This window comes from Asparagus officinalis, chromosome 3 (genome assembly GCF_001876935.1).
Source record: "Asparagus officinalis chromosome 3, Aspof.V1, whole genome shotgun sequence".
In the NCBI taxonomy this organism is placed as follows: domain Eukaryota; kingdom Viridiplantae; phylum Streptophyta; class Magnoliopsida; order Asparagales; family Asparagaceae; genus Asparagus; species Asparagus officinalis.
This window is the reverse complement of record NC_033796.1, coordinates 5,085,913-5,105,493: the sequence shown is the minus strand read 5'-3', so window position 1 is coordinate 5,105,493 and position 19,581 is coordinate 5,085,913. Positions and strand designations below refer to the sequence as shown.

General features: G+C 35.8%; 2 protein-coding genes across 2 annotated transcripts in view; one reads left to right on the top strand and one right to left on the bottom strand.

Moving 5' to 3' along the window:
* LOC109832738 (5'-adenylylsulfate reductase-like 3) overlaps positions 1-5,259 on the top strand; it is a 7,086-nt gene extending 1,827 nt beyond the window's left edge. The window contains exons 2-4 of the mRNA XM_020400145.1: positions 1,881-2,068; positions 2,169-2,293; positions 4,561-5,259. Coding sequence (XP_020255734.1) covers positions 1,881-2,068; positions 2,169-2,293; positions 4,561-5,006 — 759 coding nt within the window. The 3' untranslated portion in view covers positions 5,007-5,259. The remainder of the gene's footprint in view (positions 1-1,880; positions 2,069-2,168; positions 2,294-4,560) is intronic.
* Positions 5,980-8,951, bottom strand: LOC109832739 (non-structural maintenance of chromosomes element 3 homolog). Its single transcript, XM_020400146.1, has 6 exons — positions 8,881-8,951; positions 8,545-8,791; positions 7,832-7,984; positions 7,653-7,758; positions 7,475-7,589; positions 5,980-6,278 (listed from the first exon to the last, which is right to left on the bottom strand). Exons 1-6 carry the CDS (start codon positions 8,926-8,928, stop codon positions 6,243-6,245), a joined length of 705 nt encoding a protein of 234 aa, XP_020255735.1. The 5' UTR covers positions 8,929-8,951; the 3' UTR covers positions 5,980-6,242.

The window sequence follows — 19,581 nt, the reverse complement described above, 5'->3', positions numbered from 1 at the left end:
CCCCCCCCCCCCCCCCCAACCCCCCAAAAAAGCAGAGAGTTTGATATGTACTGTTACTTTAGCTTAACCAACAAATGCCTGAAGAGTAGAGGACAAAGAGTACTATGTTTATTTAAAGACCGATTATAATCAAGCATCTTGTTGGAGGTCATAATCAACCAACAGCATAAACTTGAAAGTTTGAAAGACTAATGAGTGCCCAAGTTTCCATGAACAAAAGTATTTTCTATTGTTCCTTTACCATAAACTAGTTTAGTCATCAAGCATCTGAAATCATTCTTACGTCAAACAAGTTTAGTCGTTAACTTGTTTCGAGTTCTATTTATTGTGCGTGTTTGTTTGTTTGTTCATTTGTTCATTTTCAGTCAGGGAATGATTTTTTAAAAAGAAACCAAGTATCTTGTACCACCGAAGACGACAGTTCAATCATAGAGCTATATTTCTTAAAAGAAAAAGGGTGTCACCGGGTTGTCAACACCGCTACCGCTACCTTCGCAAATGGTGAATAACCTAGATGAGCAGGAACTTGCAACAGATCTTGAATTAAGACCTAGAATTTATTTAGTTGCTAAGGATTCTAAGCAATTAGAAAATATTTGAAGAGCATATATATTCACCGACATTTTCTTGCCTACTCGTACTAGCAAAGTACGTAACTCATGTTATAATAGAGGTTTCAAGAAATGAAAATAAAAAGAATGTTATCATAAACACTATAAACTTTATATTCTAATTTGAAATTAATTTTGAAGTCTTATTATGGAATAATGTTTAGATACTAAGCAATTGTGCAAAAAAATATATCTTATTGCATTTAATTAATACTTTTTTGGACCCCCTTCTCGAAATTCCTGGTTCCATCACTGTTGCTTGGTATGATCAGATATAACTTTTCTCTCTTAGGAATTTAAGAAGACAGTACTGATATTGCATATTATCTATGCTTTTGTTAAAATATTTCAGATCGAAAAATTGGCTCTTGAATATATATGTTACAAGATACTGAAGGTGCCTTATTTTATATTGTGCTGAAAATGTTACGGAACATAGTCATATTCTTTACTGTTGTTACAAAGATTTTTTTTGTTGTCCAAGTTCAATAAGAACGTTATTCCATTGGAGACTTGATTTTTTGTTGAATTTAATGGTGTAGAAGATCAATTGCTAATATTTGATCCTCTTCTTGGGATCAATTTAGGACTTATATTAGGGGAGAACCGTATACTCCAGTAAGAAACTTGGAGGAATGTCATAAGAAATATGGAAGAACATCTGTCTTTAATATGTGAAATTGTCAATGTTGAAAAATCTTTGTATGGCTGCTTTCTTCTAGAGGGGAGTTAATGTCCTCTACTAGTGAAGGCCCTTAGTCATTGCACACCAGGAGTTTGAAATATAATGGTCCTTGCACCTAATAGGTTAATAGCAGGTGATAGTGACTGTTCATTCTTTTGCATAAGTTATAATTTATTTGATTTATGATTTTCTCTGTGAATCCACTATAATATCTCAGAACTCAGACAGTGTGACATGATGGAGCTACCATTTCTTTATCATGCTTAGAATGTCACCCTCAAGACTTTTTAGCTGAAAAAAAAGCTTTTTGCCAAATTCAAGAGGGGTATTGGAAACTTGGGTTTATGAGGACTTGTCCCACTGCTGATTGATGACTTCTGTGAGATAGAAACATGAGATCTATGTACTTGATTGGTTTGCAGTGACAAAGTTGCACATATAGCGACTACCAATTTTTTTATTTTTTAAATATTCTTGTTTTGTGCTCATGGGTTTTGGGGAATTTGGAAGCTACAGCCTTTCAGTTTACCATGCTTGCAAATTTTGATATACTTCTGTCTGTATTTTTTTGTTACTTTTTCAAGGGGGATGAAGCTGCACTGCAGAGAGCATTGAATCTTGTGTACAAAAACAGGGAACAATATGTAGCCGTGCTCTTTCATGCCTCTTGGTGCCCTTTCTCGAAAATTTGCCGACCGAACTTTAACGTCATGTCTTCCATGTTTCCTACCATCCGTCATTTTGCATTCGAAGAATCAGTTGTCAGGCCAAGGTATGGATGATCAAAGTTGTTATTTTACTATAGAAGTATAGAATATAAACCAGTAGCATGTCTGATGAATCTAACACTGATTATTATTTACAAATTGTAGCATCCTTTCACGGTATGGTGTTCATGGTTTCCCAACCCTCTTTCTCCTAAATTCTACCATGCGGGTGCGTTATCATGGCTCACGAACCATCAGTTCTCTTGTTGCTTTCTATAGTGATGTCACAGGTATGACACATCGATCACTTACATAAAAATTCATGTGTTTTTTGCTTAAAATGGTAGAAGATTTCAAATGCTCGTCTGCACACCTATTCTATAGCAGGGATCATTCCCACATCTGTGTTTCAATTAAATGTTCCGCCGTTCTTATTGTCACTGTTGCTTACTTGGCCGCTTGTCCCGCAAAGACAATTTGCCCACTTGTCCCACCATTCTGCCTGCCATGATTGTTGGGTAAGCTTTAAAGACAACAGTGCACGTGCTAAGCCTCATTTTTACCGGGGTTGTCTTGAGACTCCTTATGAATTATGGACATGTAGATTGCCAGAAACCGACATTGCACATATTTGCTTGCTGCAGGTTGTTAAACAAATAACATGCCACCACATTTCAACCAGTAAACTTCCAAACATAGTACGGACATCATAACTTTACACTTAAATTGTAATACAACAACAATGTCACTTGAGCTACTTGTTGGCTTTTATCTTTTTGTACCTTGCTAACCGCTTCAGGTACTTCTATTCTTAATTCTAGTATTTAAAAAACATAATTTTAAGATAATGAATCATCAGCTCTGTGAGTCCTAGAAGAAGTCATAACTTAGGATAACAATAGATAATGAACAACCACCATATAAAGTTTTTCACATAGTTCGACAGGTCAAAGTGGAAAATTGGGTTAAAAGACTGGTTACAATAATTGATGCCTATCCCACATTGTGAAGCAAATATATGTCTGCTCAAATACTGTCTGCTCAAATACACATTTTCACAGGTTGATTGGATCACATTCACAGAATCACAGGTCAGATCACAAATTGCCACTCCTGGCGATTTTGTAGGCAATATTCATGTGATTTTTTTAATTCTGACATTGACCATTATGAGATATTTCTATTTGTCTCTGTGGATTATCTTATGCCTTTGAGATAACTGCAGTTCTTTGTACTAGAGCTTGATGTCTTCGCCCATCATCTGGATTTTTTGTTTTATGAGCTTATAATCGTGTGATTTGAGTGGATCCGTTTACCTACCAACCGCCCATCCAGGGTTAGCTAGTCTCATGTCCTAGTAGTTGTTCGTTTAGCAACTTGTCCAGGAAAGAAGGCTTGATATTGGGTTTGCACCTTTGAAAGTTAAAAGTTGCCTTAGATTGAAGATGAGAAGGTTTGAACAGTGAAGAAAATGTTTGCGTCAATAGGTGTACTGACATTTTGTTTTTATTGTGACTATAAAATAGCACAGACTAATGACAATCCTCTGTTTTCTTTCGCGATGAAGTAATTCAGAACCTAGCTAACAGCGATGCTTCTTGGATTGGACTTGTGGGAAGCGACAGAGATGTGATAGCCTGATAGGGTTAGGACATAAAGCTTGGCGTGTACTGGGAATTTGCATGTTGTATTGTGTTTGGTGGAATCAAATTGATGGGTTTCTAGGGATAAGCAATTAAGAAGGATATGTTAGTGGTTATTTTAACAGAGGATATGTTCCTCAGCAAAATTGGATTGAAGAAAAACATGATCAAATAGAATAGAAGGATTCGGGTAATCCCAAAAAAGTTATGTTGTTGGGTTCTTCTTGTTACTGGAACTAGATTTTTTACTGGGAGCCCTTTGTTTACCAGTAGCTACCTTAATTGGGAATTTAGAAAGAACTCATAGAATATGCAAATAATGCAGATATCAGAGAATTTATTTCCTCAAAACTGTCCTTGGACAGTCGGACGAGATTTTAGGAAAGAATTCCTGGACTCCTGGACACTCACAGATCAGAATCTGAGAGCAGCTGGAGGATAAATTTGGATTCCACTTGTTTCTCCTCCTTTGTCTTCTTTTTGGAACTTTCTCAACTACATAGACACCCCTTTTTTGGGTTGATTGGATAACAATGGGACTCTGAAGATGATAACATCCTATTGGATGATAACATCATAGTGCTCTTTCCATGCGCGCTCTCTCTTGTCTTTGAAGAATATAATTTTCTAAACCTATCTATATCACATGAAATGTAGCTGCTGGCTGTCTGATCGAGTTGACGACATACAATTGAGCATTCAGAGAACTTCACTCAGAGAGAATTGATGATCAATCTCTTCTCCTTTCCTTTATTTATTCTTTAATTTAGGGAAATACCGTATAGGAATCAAGGTGACTGACAGCCACTGTTTGACCGTTTCCCTCGTCCTGCTACCTTCTAGCTCTTCTATTAATATGATTTTTTTTTAAAAAAAATTCCATCAGCACTTTTAATATTATGATATATTTGTAGGCACTAAACCTGCTTCGGTAGAGTCATCATCCATGGAGAAAGCATCAAATTCGCTAAACCTCCCTGAAATCAGAACAACCACAGATCAGGAGAACTGCCCATTCTCATGGGCAAGATCACCTGAGAAGTTGCTTCAACAAGATACCTATCTGGCACTGGCCAGCTTCTTTGTGCTACTAAGGTTACTTCATCTCTTTATTCCAAAGCTCAATGCGTGCGTTGAAAGGGCTTGGAGGAGGCAAATGCAATATGCCAGCTTTTTGAGCTTCTGGGATCATTTCCAAGCAAATCTTCACGAAGCCAGGCAGGGGCTAAACAGGCTCAATCCATGTAAGAGGAGCAATCTTCAAGAAGGGGCAATGAATGCAAAGGCATGGGCGTCGAAGTCGTTGGCAACAGTATCGATTGGCGAACCGAGCACTTCAAGAGCACAATCAGCAATTTAAGGGTTAAATATTTACTCCCGTAACTACCTGTTGCCTTGTTTTGTAACAGTTGTCTGTATAGAGAGAAGAAAAAAAAGTTTGTTAAACTTGTGATGGGTTAGTGGCCATAATTATTTTGCTGCAGACTCATTTAGGAGAGGAGATGATTTTAGTATTTCAACTATTGCTTACCCTTTCAGTAAGCTCCTCTTTGTAAGCTGTTGTTGTATTGTTCTGGTATTTATTAATTTAAATCAATTGCCCTCCATAGAAAGCGAGTCGTAAGTATCCAGGGAGGGGATTGGATGAAAAGATAGTTGGAATAATCGGATGGCCAAACGTCTGGAGATGTATGTGACGTTTTTTTACGTACGCTCAGTTCTCTTGGAAAATTATCGCGTTGTTGTATTGTACCGTGTATTATGTTTTTCCAACAAGTTAGCCATCTGTTTACCCTTCGCCATTGTGGAGCCCTTTGTAAACTTGAAGGCACTTGCTTCTTCATATACATATAGAGATATATGCATCGTAAGCTCGCGGATCACTGTCTTGACGCGGTCTATGATTATCAATGGATGTTCGCAGATAGCTGTCTTCATGCGTTCCGTGTCTATGATCATCCACGGATGTCTCAATCAGGTTTCTACTTGGTTTTGTTTATGAATCCCACGCAATGCGATCGCTAAGTAGCTTGTTCGGTTTATAAGCCTTGGGATTTATGCTGAAGTGCGGCTTCTAATTTAAGTTGTGAAGGATGATTATGGTGCTGGTTATTTCAATATGATAACATTATTAATCTATCATATTCGTGATTGGGAGAACCAGCTCAAATATGTTCTGCTTGCACGCTTGCGGCCGTAAGAATTATATATTCATGAACGTGGGTGTACAATGTATTCATGATTTGCTTGTGAATCCTTTCCCTAGTTCAGATGCTGAAAGAACTCAACTAAAACAGCATTTTTTTAAAGTTGAAATGCGAAAACTGCACACGTGATATTATCAGAATAATAGACATCATAACCAAGTCAATTTCCGCAGAAAACTCTACGGTTAAGTTTCACGATCTACTCTTTTCAGCCATCAAATAAAACTATCTGGAATAACAAAAAGGAGGCAAGAGTTACCGTATCATATACATACAACTAAAGTTAACTTTAAATGGTACTGATTGGATCGTATCTGGGTTAGATTTCAGAATGTTTTGCAGTCGCCAATGCCAAGTGATAGGCTCTGTCCCTTTGTCCATGGTAAACATCAATCGGCTTGTGCAGCAGTGTCCTTGTTCACAATCTGACATCGCAATAGTTTTTTTTTTTAGGAAGATGATAGGATCAAAAGTAACACAGCATATAGCATTATTAGGAGCATAACCTCTCGTTTCTAAGAATGAAAATGTAAGACCAGAAGGCTAATAATGAGAGCAGCAACAAGCATAATCAGCATGAAATAGTAATTATGAAATTGATGTAAATGTACTTATACAAGCATAGTAATCTCCCGTCTCATACTTTCTCCTTAATCTATACCGATTTTGTAAGCCTGCTTCTATCCACAACCTAGGTTTTAGATCTGATAGTTAAACCTTGACATCACCACAATCATCATCATAGCAGGACTGATTAGAATGATAGTAGCGTAAGATAACTGAACTTTACATTGTACAAATGTTGATTTGTAACCTTTCCGAATACTGGTACATTCAAAGATGTTCTCGATTCTCAGCATATCAATACATCATATAAATGTCCACTGACACGTAATATGGTCATTTTTTTCCTACGATATGTAAGAAAGCTTCCCCAAACCCAAATTAGTGTGCTTCAACACACCTTAAGATAAACAAGCGCTCATCTATGTCCAACAGGATTGTTGCATTAACTATTTTATTAAAGTTAGATTCTTTCATATATTTAACAACCCAGTATATAATATTCACGAGTCAAATATACAATTAACCAGAAGAAATAGACAGAGAGATGTATTTATATACACAACTCTTAACTCTCGTGCCCTGGTTTAGGCAATTACCATGTCCAATACTTTGCATTCATATCAGAATACAACACTTGTGTGTCATGCCAATAAATACAACGAAACAGTTATCTATTTATTTGTTTTTTCCGTTTTTTTTCTTTATTTCTTTTTTTCCTTTTTTTGGGTGGGTGGGTGGCATATATATACTCCCATTCTTGAACTTAATCATATTTGCTATTTGATAACATTTACTCCCATTCGCTTTGCAGAACTTAGTTCTGCCATATGCTAAAATTAAATCTTTTATAAGTTATAACTTCTGTTTCATGTAACTCAGGCATTCTAATAGATGTATCTAGCATGTAACATCAAATAAGTAACTTCTGTCCCATGGATGAATCTTTTAACATTTTCTGCATTCTCCCATTATCACTTACAAATTGCAACAATAGACAATGTTAACTGGTTGCCAACTATTGAGGATAACCGAGATATCAGTCTTAATGATATACCTGAGCTATGTAATCCTTCAACTTATTGCTGATGGACTCATCTAATGCTCGTTCAGCAAGCTCAAACATCACACTATTGCCATCTGGGCCACTAACTTTCTCCTTCTGTAAATATCTGAAAGAAAAATTGATTTAAAGAACAGAATGAACTACAAGATGCAGTAAGAGACATCCTTACCTTTGCTGCACAAGTACCTCCAATGTTTGCTTAGTGCTTCCAAAGAACGGATGGTCTTCATCACTGTCATTTACTCCCATTCGCTTTAACTGATGCCAGAGATTTTCTACAATCCTTAAAAGTTAGCAAAACTTAGTTGCAAACAGTTGGATCAGAAAAGTGCAAAAAAAGAGAGATACCTTCAGAGATTTTACCACCAGCCAGATGCACAATGCCAATCACAACAAAGGTGAAACCAGATACATGTGATGTCTCTTTGTTCTCAACATACTTGCTAAAAATATTAGATGGTAGCTGGCTCACAAGAACATATGATTTTAATTCTGCACCACCTGAATGAAATATATGTCTGTGTCATCAGAACACAGTTTGTTGCTTCAAATATTCATCAACTATTTGAACAGAAATGCTGAAAAATATACATGCCACATGTCTCAAAAGAGTTAAAACACTTCGCACAATGTGATTCTCATCAATTCTCCTCATACAAGAAAAAGGGGGGAAAAGAAAAGAAAAGAAAAGAAGAGATCATCATCATCGTATGGTGGCCATCCTGAATGGCAAGTCAGCACTGATGAAAATTGTCAGGATTCCTTTTACGATCAAAATTTTCCTTGGGTGTTTAATAATACGGATCACTATAAAATTCATTTTGAAGGATTAAGAGTCAATACCAGAGTTTGTATTAGGACACACCTTTAGTATTTTATAATTGTAATACTATTTCAGTCATAAAGAAAACAAAAATGCATTGATTACGTGGGCGATCATATTTGATAACCTAAATTCATTTGCATCATCAAAACAAGATCAGGATAAAGAGCAGTAGGAGATCGTCCAAGAAAAAAACAATAAAAATAAAGAACAGCCTGAGGTTAAATTGGAATCTTACTCTGCTGAGACATGCGGCCCTGCTTGTTTGAGGTAGGTCGAGAGCGCAGGAGCTCTTTCATCTCATACCCGAAAATATGAGAGAACTTTTCTCTGGCCTCATTTATCACCAGAGCTGGGAGGGATCGCTGAGAATAGTTCTTAGTTATTATTTGAGTCAGTTCCTCCCTCTTTATAGGACAACCAGAGGTTTGATGACTCTTGAATAAGACATATCGAATTACTTCTCCTACTAATTTGTCCTTTTCCTGTAGCAAGGAGCATTTAATGATTTTCACTATTCATTAAACATAGGATAAATTGTGTCTAGAAAATGGGAGTGATTGAACTGCAATACCTCTACAGACACATTCATTTGTGATAGGTCTTCATTGTAGTTGGACATCCTGCATTTATAGAAAATACATTGGTACCATTTCGACAACCATATAAACTGTCATATAAAGCTTATGAAAGGACAAAATAGTATCTTATCAGAATAAGGAAACATCGAGGCAATTAATTCTATCTCAGATCATACAAATCAATTTGTGTTATCCCAACAGACCAACATCGAATGTATATTCAACTATTTGAGGGTTCACATATATCTCATCATTCAACTCTATTATAGTTATTTTAGATAAAAGGACAGCCACAATGTTTTTATTTAGTGTAAAACCAGATAGCTTTAGTCAATATATTTTGAGAATGCACCTAAATCCGTGAGAAGACAAGGATATGCTTCAGGAAAAAACATGGGAAGCTAGGTTGTAAAGGAACATGCTTTAGGGATTGAATATTAGAAAAATTAAGGATGCTTTGCCAAGATATGCGATCTGCAGTACTCAGATATATAAAAAATCGTAAAGGTTGCAACTTTTCAATGTTTTCATATGCTATTGCTATTCCTTAGGATGCAATTGTTTTCATATGGTGTTGAGCAAGGCTACAATCGTTATGCACAAAATATGCCACAGAAATACAGAAAAAAGAACAATAAGACCAAACAAACATAGATTTTTTCTTTTGTAGTTTAATATGATTAATGTCAATAAGAATGCCATTGGAACCTAATTCCGAGAAAGGCAAGACCTTGCTTTTCCGAAAGTACAACCACAAAGGAAAAGCTTGCCAAACTTGCACAATTTCTTAATTCTTCAATAAATGCCCCCATATTTCCTCAAGGACCAATTGGGGGGCAACTGATCTTGAAGAACCTTCCTTTTTAGAGGAAATCAAAGATGCTGTTTTTGACATGCGTAGTGACAAATCACGCAGCCGAGATGGGTTTTCTACACTTTTTTTCCCCATTTTTTTGGGAAGTAGTGAAGATGGATGTGAAAAGAATTTTTGATGAATTCTTTGAAGGAAAGTTAGATATTCAAAGTCTTAATTATGCCCATATCATTCTTATACCAAAGAAATCTGAGGCTACGTCTGTGAATGACCATAGACCCATTAGCCTTCTCAATGTGATATATAAGATCATCACAAAAGTGTTGACTAACAGATTGAATATGAAGCTAAATGTTTCGATAGATCCTGTTCAAACAGGTTTTATTCAAGGGAGACAATTGCTTGAAGGTGTTGCTGCAGCACAGGAAATCATATCAACTTATTTTCCAAAACAATAAATGTTATCCCTTGCTGTTGAGGCTAAACTTCTGCAAGGACTTGGACCTGATGCTATGCCACAAAAGATAATTTGCTTGCAATATGCCAGCGATACATTGATCTTTTATAAAAATAAAATAGAACATTTGACAGTTTTGAAACTGATTTTATATGGTCTTGAGTTAGCTTCTAGCCTTCAAATTAGTTTCAGCAAGAGTATGCTTATTGCATTAGAGGATAATATAGATTTTCAACAACAATTGGCTAGCATGATGAATTGTAAAAGTGGCCAATTCCCCATTTCTTATTTAGGTGTACCCATTAGACCTGCTAAGCTTTTAAGGGATAATTGGTTTCCATTATTTGAGAAATTTGAAAGGAGATTAGCCATGTGGAAAAGAATATATCATTATCTAGAGGAGAGAGACTGATTTTAGTTAATTCAGTCTTGTCCTCTATGCCTATCTTTTGGATGGCCTCTTTTATTTCCATAATAGGGTTTGTGATAAATTAGATATGATGAGAAGGAGTTTCTTTTGGATTGGATCTATGGATCATAAAGGAGCTTCTAACTTGCTGAATTGGGGAGAGTTATGTAAACCTAAGTCTAATGGTGGTTTGGGAGTGATAGATTTAAAATCATGAATAGAGCTTTGTTGGTTAAATGGCTCTGGAAATGGGTAGATGGCCATTCTGTTCTTTGGAAAAGCATTGTTTATCACAAATACTAGCTCAATAGTCAATTTTTTGAATATCAAGAGGTTGACAGATATTCTCTTTCTTATTTCTGGAAGAGTATGTTTTCTAGTGCTGATAGTTTTCTAAATTGTACTAGAGTGGAGCTTGGCAATGGTTATCACTCTTTTCTGGTTAAACAAATGGACAGGTCCTGCCACTCTATCTTCTCTACCCTACTCTGTTCAGTATGGCAGAGGAACCTTGTGCTACTATCTTCTCTGTGAGAAGATGGAGAAATGATAGCTGGGAATGGAATGTCTTTTGTGAGACAATTAATTGGTGATCTAGTTACTCAATTTTTTGAGATAATTTCTTTGATTAATTCAGTTCAATGGCCTCATGACAAAGATCATAGAAAATGGCTTTTTGGAAAAATCTAGTATTTTTACTGTCAGATCTTATTATCAATTTCTTGTTGATGGGGGTTTGAGATTTGATTGTGAAAACATTTGGAGTGTTCCTCTCAAAGTAAAAATTACTTGTTGGTTGGCTTTTAAATCCAAATTAAATACTTGAGAAGAAAAGGAATTCAAGTTGAAACCATGTGCAGATTATGTGAAAAAGAAGAAGAAACTCAAACACATATTTTCGCGCATTACAGATTATTAGTTCTATATGGAGGTCTTTTCAGCACAGGCTAAAAATTCAGGATGATTTCAATCTTGATTCTATTAAGTAAACTTGGCTCAGCTAGGGAGTAAATGTGGGGAAAGAGAATAAAATGAAAAGAGATGTGTATACATGTGCTTTTGTTTGGAGCATTTGGCAAGAAAGGAATGAGCGTTTGTTTTCTGATAAAAAGAAAAGGTCATTTGATTTACTTAACAAAATTATTTACTTTGCTGATTTTTGGTTAGGGCATTCAGGAATTTCAGATACAGCTCAGTGGGTGCAGGAGTGTCGAAGGAGAAAGGGGATGCAGAGATCAAGAATGGCGCTTGATGGATCCTTGGTGGCAAGGAATGACGGAGGGATCATCACAATATCTAAATGATAGGATACTATATGGAGACAACAATTTCTTTTGATTGTAAATATAGGTTAACAGTTTGGTTGAAACTTGTTGATCTCTTTGTTTTTAGTTGGGTGTGTGACTACTTATGTAATATGTCTAGATGGATTTAGCCATACTTTTGGAGTTGGGAGTATGGCCTTAACCTGTAACAACCATTTTTGTTTGTAGTAGAAGGGCTGACGTATCAATCTGATATCTCATCTATTTTCTCATGTGTGTGTGTGTATTTTTTCCCCTTCAAAGACACAATCTAATTCCTAAGCTAATGAAACGCTAATCTATCAAATTGAAAGACAAACTGAAATCAAAAGGTTTTTTCTTTTCTTAATGAGATCAAAAGAACCGATCTTTAACTCGTATCAAGATACAAGTACTCAAGATAACTTCATCAGATCATTCCTTGAGAAAAATATTCCAAAAAACCGAGCACGGTAACGTTAAACAAAACCCTAAGCCATAACTTCTGAAAGAGATCGAGATCAAAGGTTTTATTTTTACTTTATCAAATCGAAAAAACGGATCCTTGATTTAATAAGATATAGGCAGCAGAAATGCAGAAATTAAGCTGCTCAATCATTCCTTGAGAAATTTGATCGAAAAATCTAAGCACGATGAAGTGAAACGAAACCCTAGGCTATAAATTTTGAAATGTCACATAATCGGCAACAATTTGAGAGTGAAAGGAGAAGATCAAGAGACTTACTTGATCCAAGAAGAGGCCTTCGGGTTCGAATTTAGAGAACTAGGGCTTCGATTTGGGGGGAGAGGAAATATCAACAAATGCGCGCCAAAAAAACTCAGATAGAAAATTACTTTTCCTCTAAGGGGTTGTTTGGTTGCTTTCCTTCATTTTCCAAATACTATATTTCCTTCACTTTTTGGTGTTTTCCTCACATTCTTGAAAGATTGTTTCTTGTGTTTGTTTTGACAAAAAACATGGGGCATAATTACTTTCCACCACTTTTATTAGTTTGGTTCAATTTGAAAAGACAAGAAAGTAGTTGATGTGTAAATTGATTCCCTCATTTTTTCAGTGTTTGGTTCAAACTAAAAAATAAAAGAAACCATGGTTATGGTCATCATGATGTGCTTACCACCCAAATAGGATAAAATTATTGCCAAACATAAGTGGGGTGTGACTATCCACCATTTGAGGGACTAGTTCCCAAATATGACCACTTGAGGGAGGAATTTTAAAATGTTTAGCGAATTGAGGGACTAATTTTAAATATAAGGAGGTAATTTGCAAATTTATAAAGATTTGAGGGACTAGTTATGAACATTTAAGGGAGTAATTCAAAATTTTAACTATTCAGGAGACTAATTTTAAGTTTTTATGATCCCATTTGAGAGACTAAATTCAAAAAATGAACATTTGAGGGAGGAAATTGAAAGTGATTAAAGGTTTAGGAGACTAGTTTTAAATTTAAGGGGGTAATTTGCAACTAATTATGGACATTTAAGGGTAGTTCCAAACCTGTAAAGATTTGATAGACTAATATTAAGCTTGATGGAGTAATTTTCAAAATTTTAAAGGATTTGAGAAAATAACTACAAGTATTTATTAATTGACTGACTAATATCAACATCTGTGAGGTTGAGGGACTTTTATGAAAATTATCACTACAAAATAAGCATACCAATGTTAAGTGAAGCCAAACTTGAGAGTTCATGAGACTGCTAGTCCCGTGAATTTTGTAGAAACAAAATCCACGAGACTAGTAGTTCCGTTTATTTGCTGGGCGTGCACAAAAACGTGCAGGCACAGCAAACGGGACTACTAGTCTCGTGGATTTTGCAGAAACAAAATCCACGGGACTGGTAGTCCCATGGATTTCCTGGAAACACACCAACAAAGCTATTGTCTGAATGAGGACTATTGAATCATACCCGTGACTGGCCTGAACAAAAAAAAAATACTAACAAAACAGATATCTGCATTTACTAAAGGGCAAAAAAATTATGCAAATAACTCCATTAGATAATTGGTCAAATTTTACTTCCAGCATAAAATCAAGTGAAATTAATGACTAACATATAATAACTCTACTTCCATCACTCTTTTCCTTCCCTATGCTATGGTCAAGGGTAATAAATTTCTTTTGAGCCAAAAAAATCATTTTTTTCCTACTCAGGATCAAACTGCAAATGTACAGATAGTATAGGGTAACTAAACGTGTTTCAAAAATGTGTATAGATACAAATGTACAGATAATAGCATCATCTAGAGTATCAAATGTGTTTACAAATGAATCTTAGAATATCATATGGCATGGCAATGCGCAGGGACTGTGCCAGGATTTAGAAGACCCCCAACCTAATTTACTTAAGATCATACATTAAGTATCCAGTCCCTGCAAAGGCTTACAACTCGTCCGTATCAATTATGGAGCAAACGGATGTACTAAATTAGCCCAACGTTTTGCAGAAATATTTCAACTCAGTTGCTGGTAAGACACTAAAGATGTATACAAACTAGCTATTAAATTAATCAGATATGCAAATTACTTTTTAAGAAAACTACATAACTAACCAATACCAAACTCCAATAGGAACTTCCTTAGTTGTTCTCATTAACTTCAAAATATACAAAAAGGCTTTACAGAGACTGACTAAGAAAGTTGTTTTTGGCATTTGGCTGGTTGGAAAAAAGAATTGTCCACTCATCTAAACTGTCATCACCCAACTAAACAATTAAGAAATGCACCATGTTCAAGTCCAGGGAATTTCTCAAGTAATGCACCACACAACTAAACAACAAAAATGTGATTTGTCTGCAACTCTCGACTTCTCAAAGGTTCCCACAACATTAATAGACTAAAAAATTTCACTTCACTCGTAACAATTATGATCATATGCACTTCTAGGGTACAGAATTCTAACAAATTCCAACACCACAAAACACCAAAATCCAAACAGTTCATGTAAAAATTCCCAAAATTTATTCCTATATGCTCCCAATCTGCTGTTCTACTGACATAATAGACAATTAACAGTAACAAAAATAAAATTTAGTCCAAAATCAAATCTTTCCGCATCCAAACACCAAAAAACACATGAATTCCAAAAGAGATCGCATCAAAAGCCCTAGTTAGCAACAAAACAGAACGAGATGTCAAAATTTACTCAAATTCAGTGCGCAAAAAAAGAAAAAAAAATTTTTTTTTTGCTGCCCAGGATCGAACTGCAAAATTGTAGTGAACAAGGATCAATTTGAAGAAGACCCAAATGGTACATTGTTATGAATTTGATTTTTTTTTTTTTTTTGTAATTATGATTTTGTTTGACTGCTTATTTATTATCATCTTCATGGGTTCTTTTCATTTTAAATTTTTTTAACAACAATAACATCCACCAAATGAAAACCTAACACCAAAACCCCTAAACTGAAAAAATTTTCAGAGATCTACTACCCTCAAAAACTAGAAAATAACAAACTAAAAGAAGTTTCTGACCTCAAAGCCAAACGAGCGGATCGGATTGATCGGTCTTCGTCAGCTGCCGGCACCAATACCCACGAGTTCGGGCCTTCCGGCGGAGAGGGAGGGGGGGGGGGGGGGGGAGGAGCGAGAGAGAGAGCGGTGACGAGATCTCGGGGGCGGGAGAATCCGAAACCCTGGTTTTCCCCCCTTTTTCTTATTTTTGGTGGATTTTTCTACGAAAACGAGCTTATGACCAAATCCTAGCTGGCGCGTACTTCCTCTCCCACTTTGCTTTTTAATCTTGGCGAGACCAAACAGCTTTTAGAAACTTAATTACAAAATACGTTCTATTTGTAACTTAATTGTCAAAATCGATTTAGTTTCAGCCAACTAACGGAAAATGGGTCGATTTTTAAAAAAAAAGTTACGAAATCGGCTAAAACTGGGTCGATTTTGAAAAAAAAATTACGAAACTTCACGGAACTTCATGTCCGTGAAGTTTAACAACGCGCTTACACGGGAGTTAAAGTCCCGTAAAGTTTCGTAAATTATTTCGTCAAAATCGACTCAGTTTTAACCAACCGGCTGAAATTAGATCGATTTTAGCAATTAAATTCGAAATTGGTCGATTTTTACAATTAAATTTCTAAATGGTTTGGTTTTGAAAATTTGTCCAACAGTAAATTTTACATGTATCAGTTTTTTCATGGGTCACTTTCTATACTGCTTGAACCAACCATTTAGAACACGGCCTTTTCGGGTCGGATCCTATGGGTACATATGCATGGCAAATATTTTACACAATGACCCTGATATCTTTTATATTTGAAGAATAAGGAGACTTTTAATTAATTTTCTCTCTCTACAAAAAATAAAGATAGAAAATTTAAGGCTTGTTTCAAATCGATCCCAGTCTGAGAGACGAATATCAACGAAGTCCAACTTTCTCCTTGAACAAGCGACAACTCTATATGATAGAGATGGAAAATATGTTGTGTTCTGAGTAAATCAAATCATCAGGAGAAGAGAGATAAATACACTTGTAAATTTACTGCTGTTTCAGTTCTCCATATTTGTTTGGTTTTCCTTCTTTTAGGCGTAAATACCGACCAGGAGATTATGCTCGTATAGTATTAGGACAAATTTTCAAAACCATCCGGTTTTCAAATTTATTTCCCAAAAAAGACTCCTTTCAACCTTAATTTCAAAAACAGACCTAGTTGGATGAAACTGGGTCTGTTTTTGAAAAAAAAATTTCCAAACTTCACTGGAGTTCAACTCCCGTGAAGTTTTTTCTCATAACAAAACTTCACGGGAGTTCAACTCCTGTGAAGTTTGAAATTTTTTTTTTCAAAAACCGACCCAGTTTCAACCAACTGGGTCGGTTTTTGAAATTAAGGTTGAAATGAGTCGTTTTTTATAAATAAATTTCAAAAGTGGATGGTTTTGAAAATTTGTCCTATAGTATTAACTGTGTTCTACTCGAAGTTCATACACATCCGAGGGGGAGAAAGGATACAGATTTGTTGAGGATGAATTTGCATAGAATGAATATTTAGTTTCATAATCCACAGCCAATATATCCATCCAAATGCATCTGCAGATATCAGAACCCTTCCCTTCATTATATCATAAATGAAATTGCAGTAATACTTGCATACAACATAAAAAGGTAGAAATACATGCTTAAATTGCTGAAATATATCGTAAGTACAGCAAAATATTTAATTTGGGTAACTTTTTTATGGCAAGGAACCATTTATTAATCTATAACTACAGCTGGAGGCGTTTCAAGAGGAGATCTCTAGATTGAGAGTACCATCTGGTGTAGCAAGTTTCGAGGTTTGGCCAGTCTGAGTCAGGAAATGGTGGCAGCCACAGGAATAAGGACCTCCTCCTGCTGCTGCCAGCTCAGCTTCTCGATCATCTCCTCCAGCACCTTCACCGTCTCTGCTTTCTCCCTGCTGCTCAAGTGGCGCCTCCCGCCATTGCTTGCCCAGCCCCAGTAATGGCAGCCATGAGGTCAGCATTGCCATCCGATAGCGGGATATAAGATATTCTCTGTCTTCTCCTTCCTCTTGTTCTCCTTTTCTCCTTCCAAATTGTTGAGCATTTGCATGCTTCAATAGGAATGCTGCAAAAGGGAAAGGGTTTAACAGAATGAACAAGGCACTTGTCCACACCAAATGCAAAATAAATAAATAAATAATTCAGCAAGTTTCATGTGAAATCAACTTAACAAACGAAATTATGATCCATATAGAACTGAATGGAAGAATATGGATTCATATGTAGCCGATTCTAGAAGTTTGGAATAAAGGCTTTCGTTTCGCTCTTGTTGAAGGTTCATGCCAAATTCAACTGAACTCTAGGTACTAGAAACTTTATCCTCCAGAAAGAAAATAAACTAGCAGCAAATAGTGAAGACATTACTTCTAGCTATAGTCTTGTAGTTCAAGTATTCAATGACCTTTTTTTTTCTTTGGAAAATTGGAAAAGTTCTCCGAGCTCTTTAAAAATATGGGAGTAAGTTCGTCTAGTAATATTATCATTGTGCTTTGAACTTGTGACTTATCAAATCCCTTCAGATTCCTTTGTGTTATAAAAAAAGGCATAGGCAGTATGTAAAGCAGCTACTTATGTGCGAAAAACCTCAAGGTGGTTCAATTAGGTGGTTCTTTAGGCAGTATATGCTTCTGATTAAGCCACACTGGGTGCTCTCCTAGGTACCTAGACCTGCAAGTGCTTTTCATAAAGTTGGTACGCCAAATGCCCATATTTGTTATGGCGAACGATGTCGAAACTCCAAATAGAAAAGTCCAAGGAGTGGTATAACAACGTTTATACTGATAATGTTATGAGCTTAATTAGCTAAGATCGATAAATCTTTTATTGGAAGACCAATGGGCATCAAATTTAGAAAACAGACTTACAGTTTTAGAAACAGAGGTTAGCGAAGTTGAGCGTCATCTGTGCCCAAAGAACACAATTACAATATAAAGGGAGTAGAAGGGGAAATGAGGTCAGGGATTCACATCCTGGCAACAGAAGTGAGTGCCGATAATGTGATAAGATAATTTCTTTGGAATGTGCGCCATCAAATATATAAATATGAAATTGACTGCGTAGCTACAATGTTTTATATCATAAAGGGTTAATAGTGGATAGACCTCCTGTACTATCGCCAAAGGGAACTTACTACCCATGTAGTCCTATTGTCGCAGATAGGCCCCCTGACTGAATTTTTGTTGTCCCTTTTCAGGGGGTCTATCTACAGCAATAGGTTTTCACTCTGGGGCTCTACTATTTGCAACAATAGAACTCTTTCAGGGGTCTATCTGAATATAGTAGAAAATTATAAGGGTATTTGGTGATAGTAAAGGGATCTATCCACAATTAACCTATCATAAATAATTTCTTTTGACAAAGAACCTTTCAATCTGAGTCCATCAAATTATAAGAAAACCCTAAATTAATTTAAGAGGTAATTTTATGATTATGACCGCAAGCCAGCTAAAGGGCTCCTACCGCACAAGTAAATTCTGAACAAAATATTATGTTTTTCTATGGGTTGATCCAGAACTCGCATGTTTCCAGTTCTTTAAGCAAAATTCAACAATGAAAAATTCTCTCAGGAGTCCAATTGATTTTACATCAGATTTCCAACACAGTATTCTGTAGAATAATAGGAAGTCCAGTGATGTGAGCTCTGATGATTGATATAGCAGTACTATATGAAGAGGGAAGCATTTAATTTAACCCCATTCTTAAAATTCTTCATTTTACAAACTATTAAAAGTTATCAACTAACATGGAACCAGTGTGGAAGACCTGTCACTTTGTCAAATACATGTTAATGCATTCCTTTTATCTCAAACAAGCCTCAGTATTTTATAGTTTCTTAAACTATAAAAAAATTTGGGGCCAACGAAATACCAGATTACAACAATTTTTAGTAATAATCCAGTATAATAAATAAAGTACATTTTGTCATAGGCTCATAATCCAGACAGAAACTAAGATTCAAAATAAACTCTATTAACCTTCTAATGGAAGAGCATTTATAAAATCCAAACCTAAATTTACTAGAAGCTGCCTAGCAAAGTTTAACAAATATGCCAGATAATTCTACGCCACTAATCTCCATATAAGTAGCATATGTGACATCATTTTTCTAAATCCTGATCACATATAGGAGCACAAATATCTTTATAGGCATCCTGTATATGCAGAGCAGGAAATGATCTATACAAATATGCAAACAGAT

Bases quoted from the DNA above. Each gene is read 5' to 3' on its own strand.
- LOC109832739 (XM_020400146.1), bottom strand. From the start codon at position 8,928: ATGTCCAACTACAATGAAGACCTATCACAAATGAATGTGTCTGTAGAG. The intron at 7,759-7,831 runs GTATCTCTCTTT...TAAGGATTGTAG, and splicing joins TGGTGGTAAAATCTCTGAAG to AAAATCTCTGGCATCAGTTA. The intron at 7,590-7,652 runs GTAAGGATGTCT...TTTTTCTTTCAG, and splicing joins GAGGTACTTGTGCAGCAAAG to ATATTTACAGAAGGAGAAAG.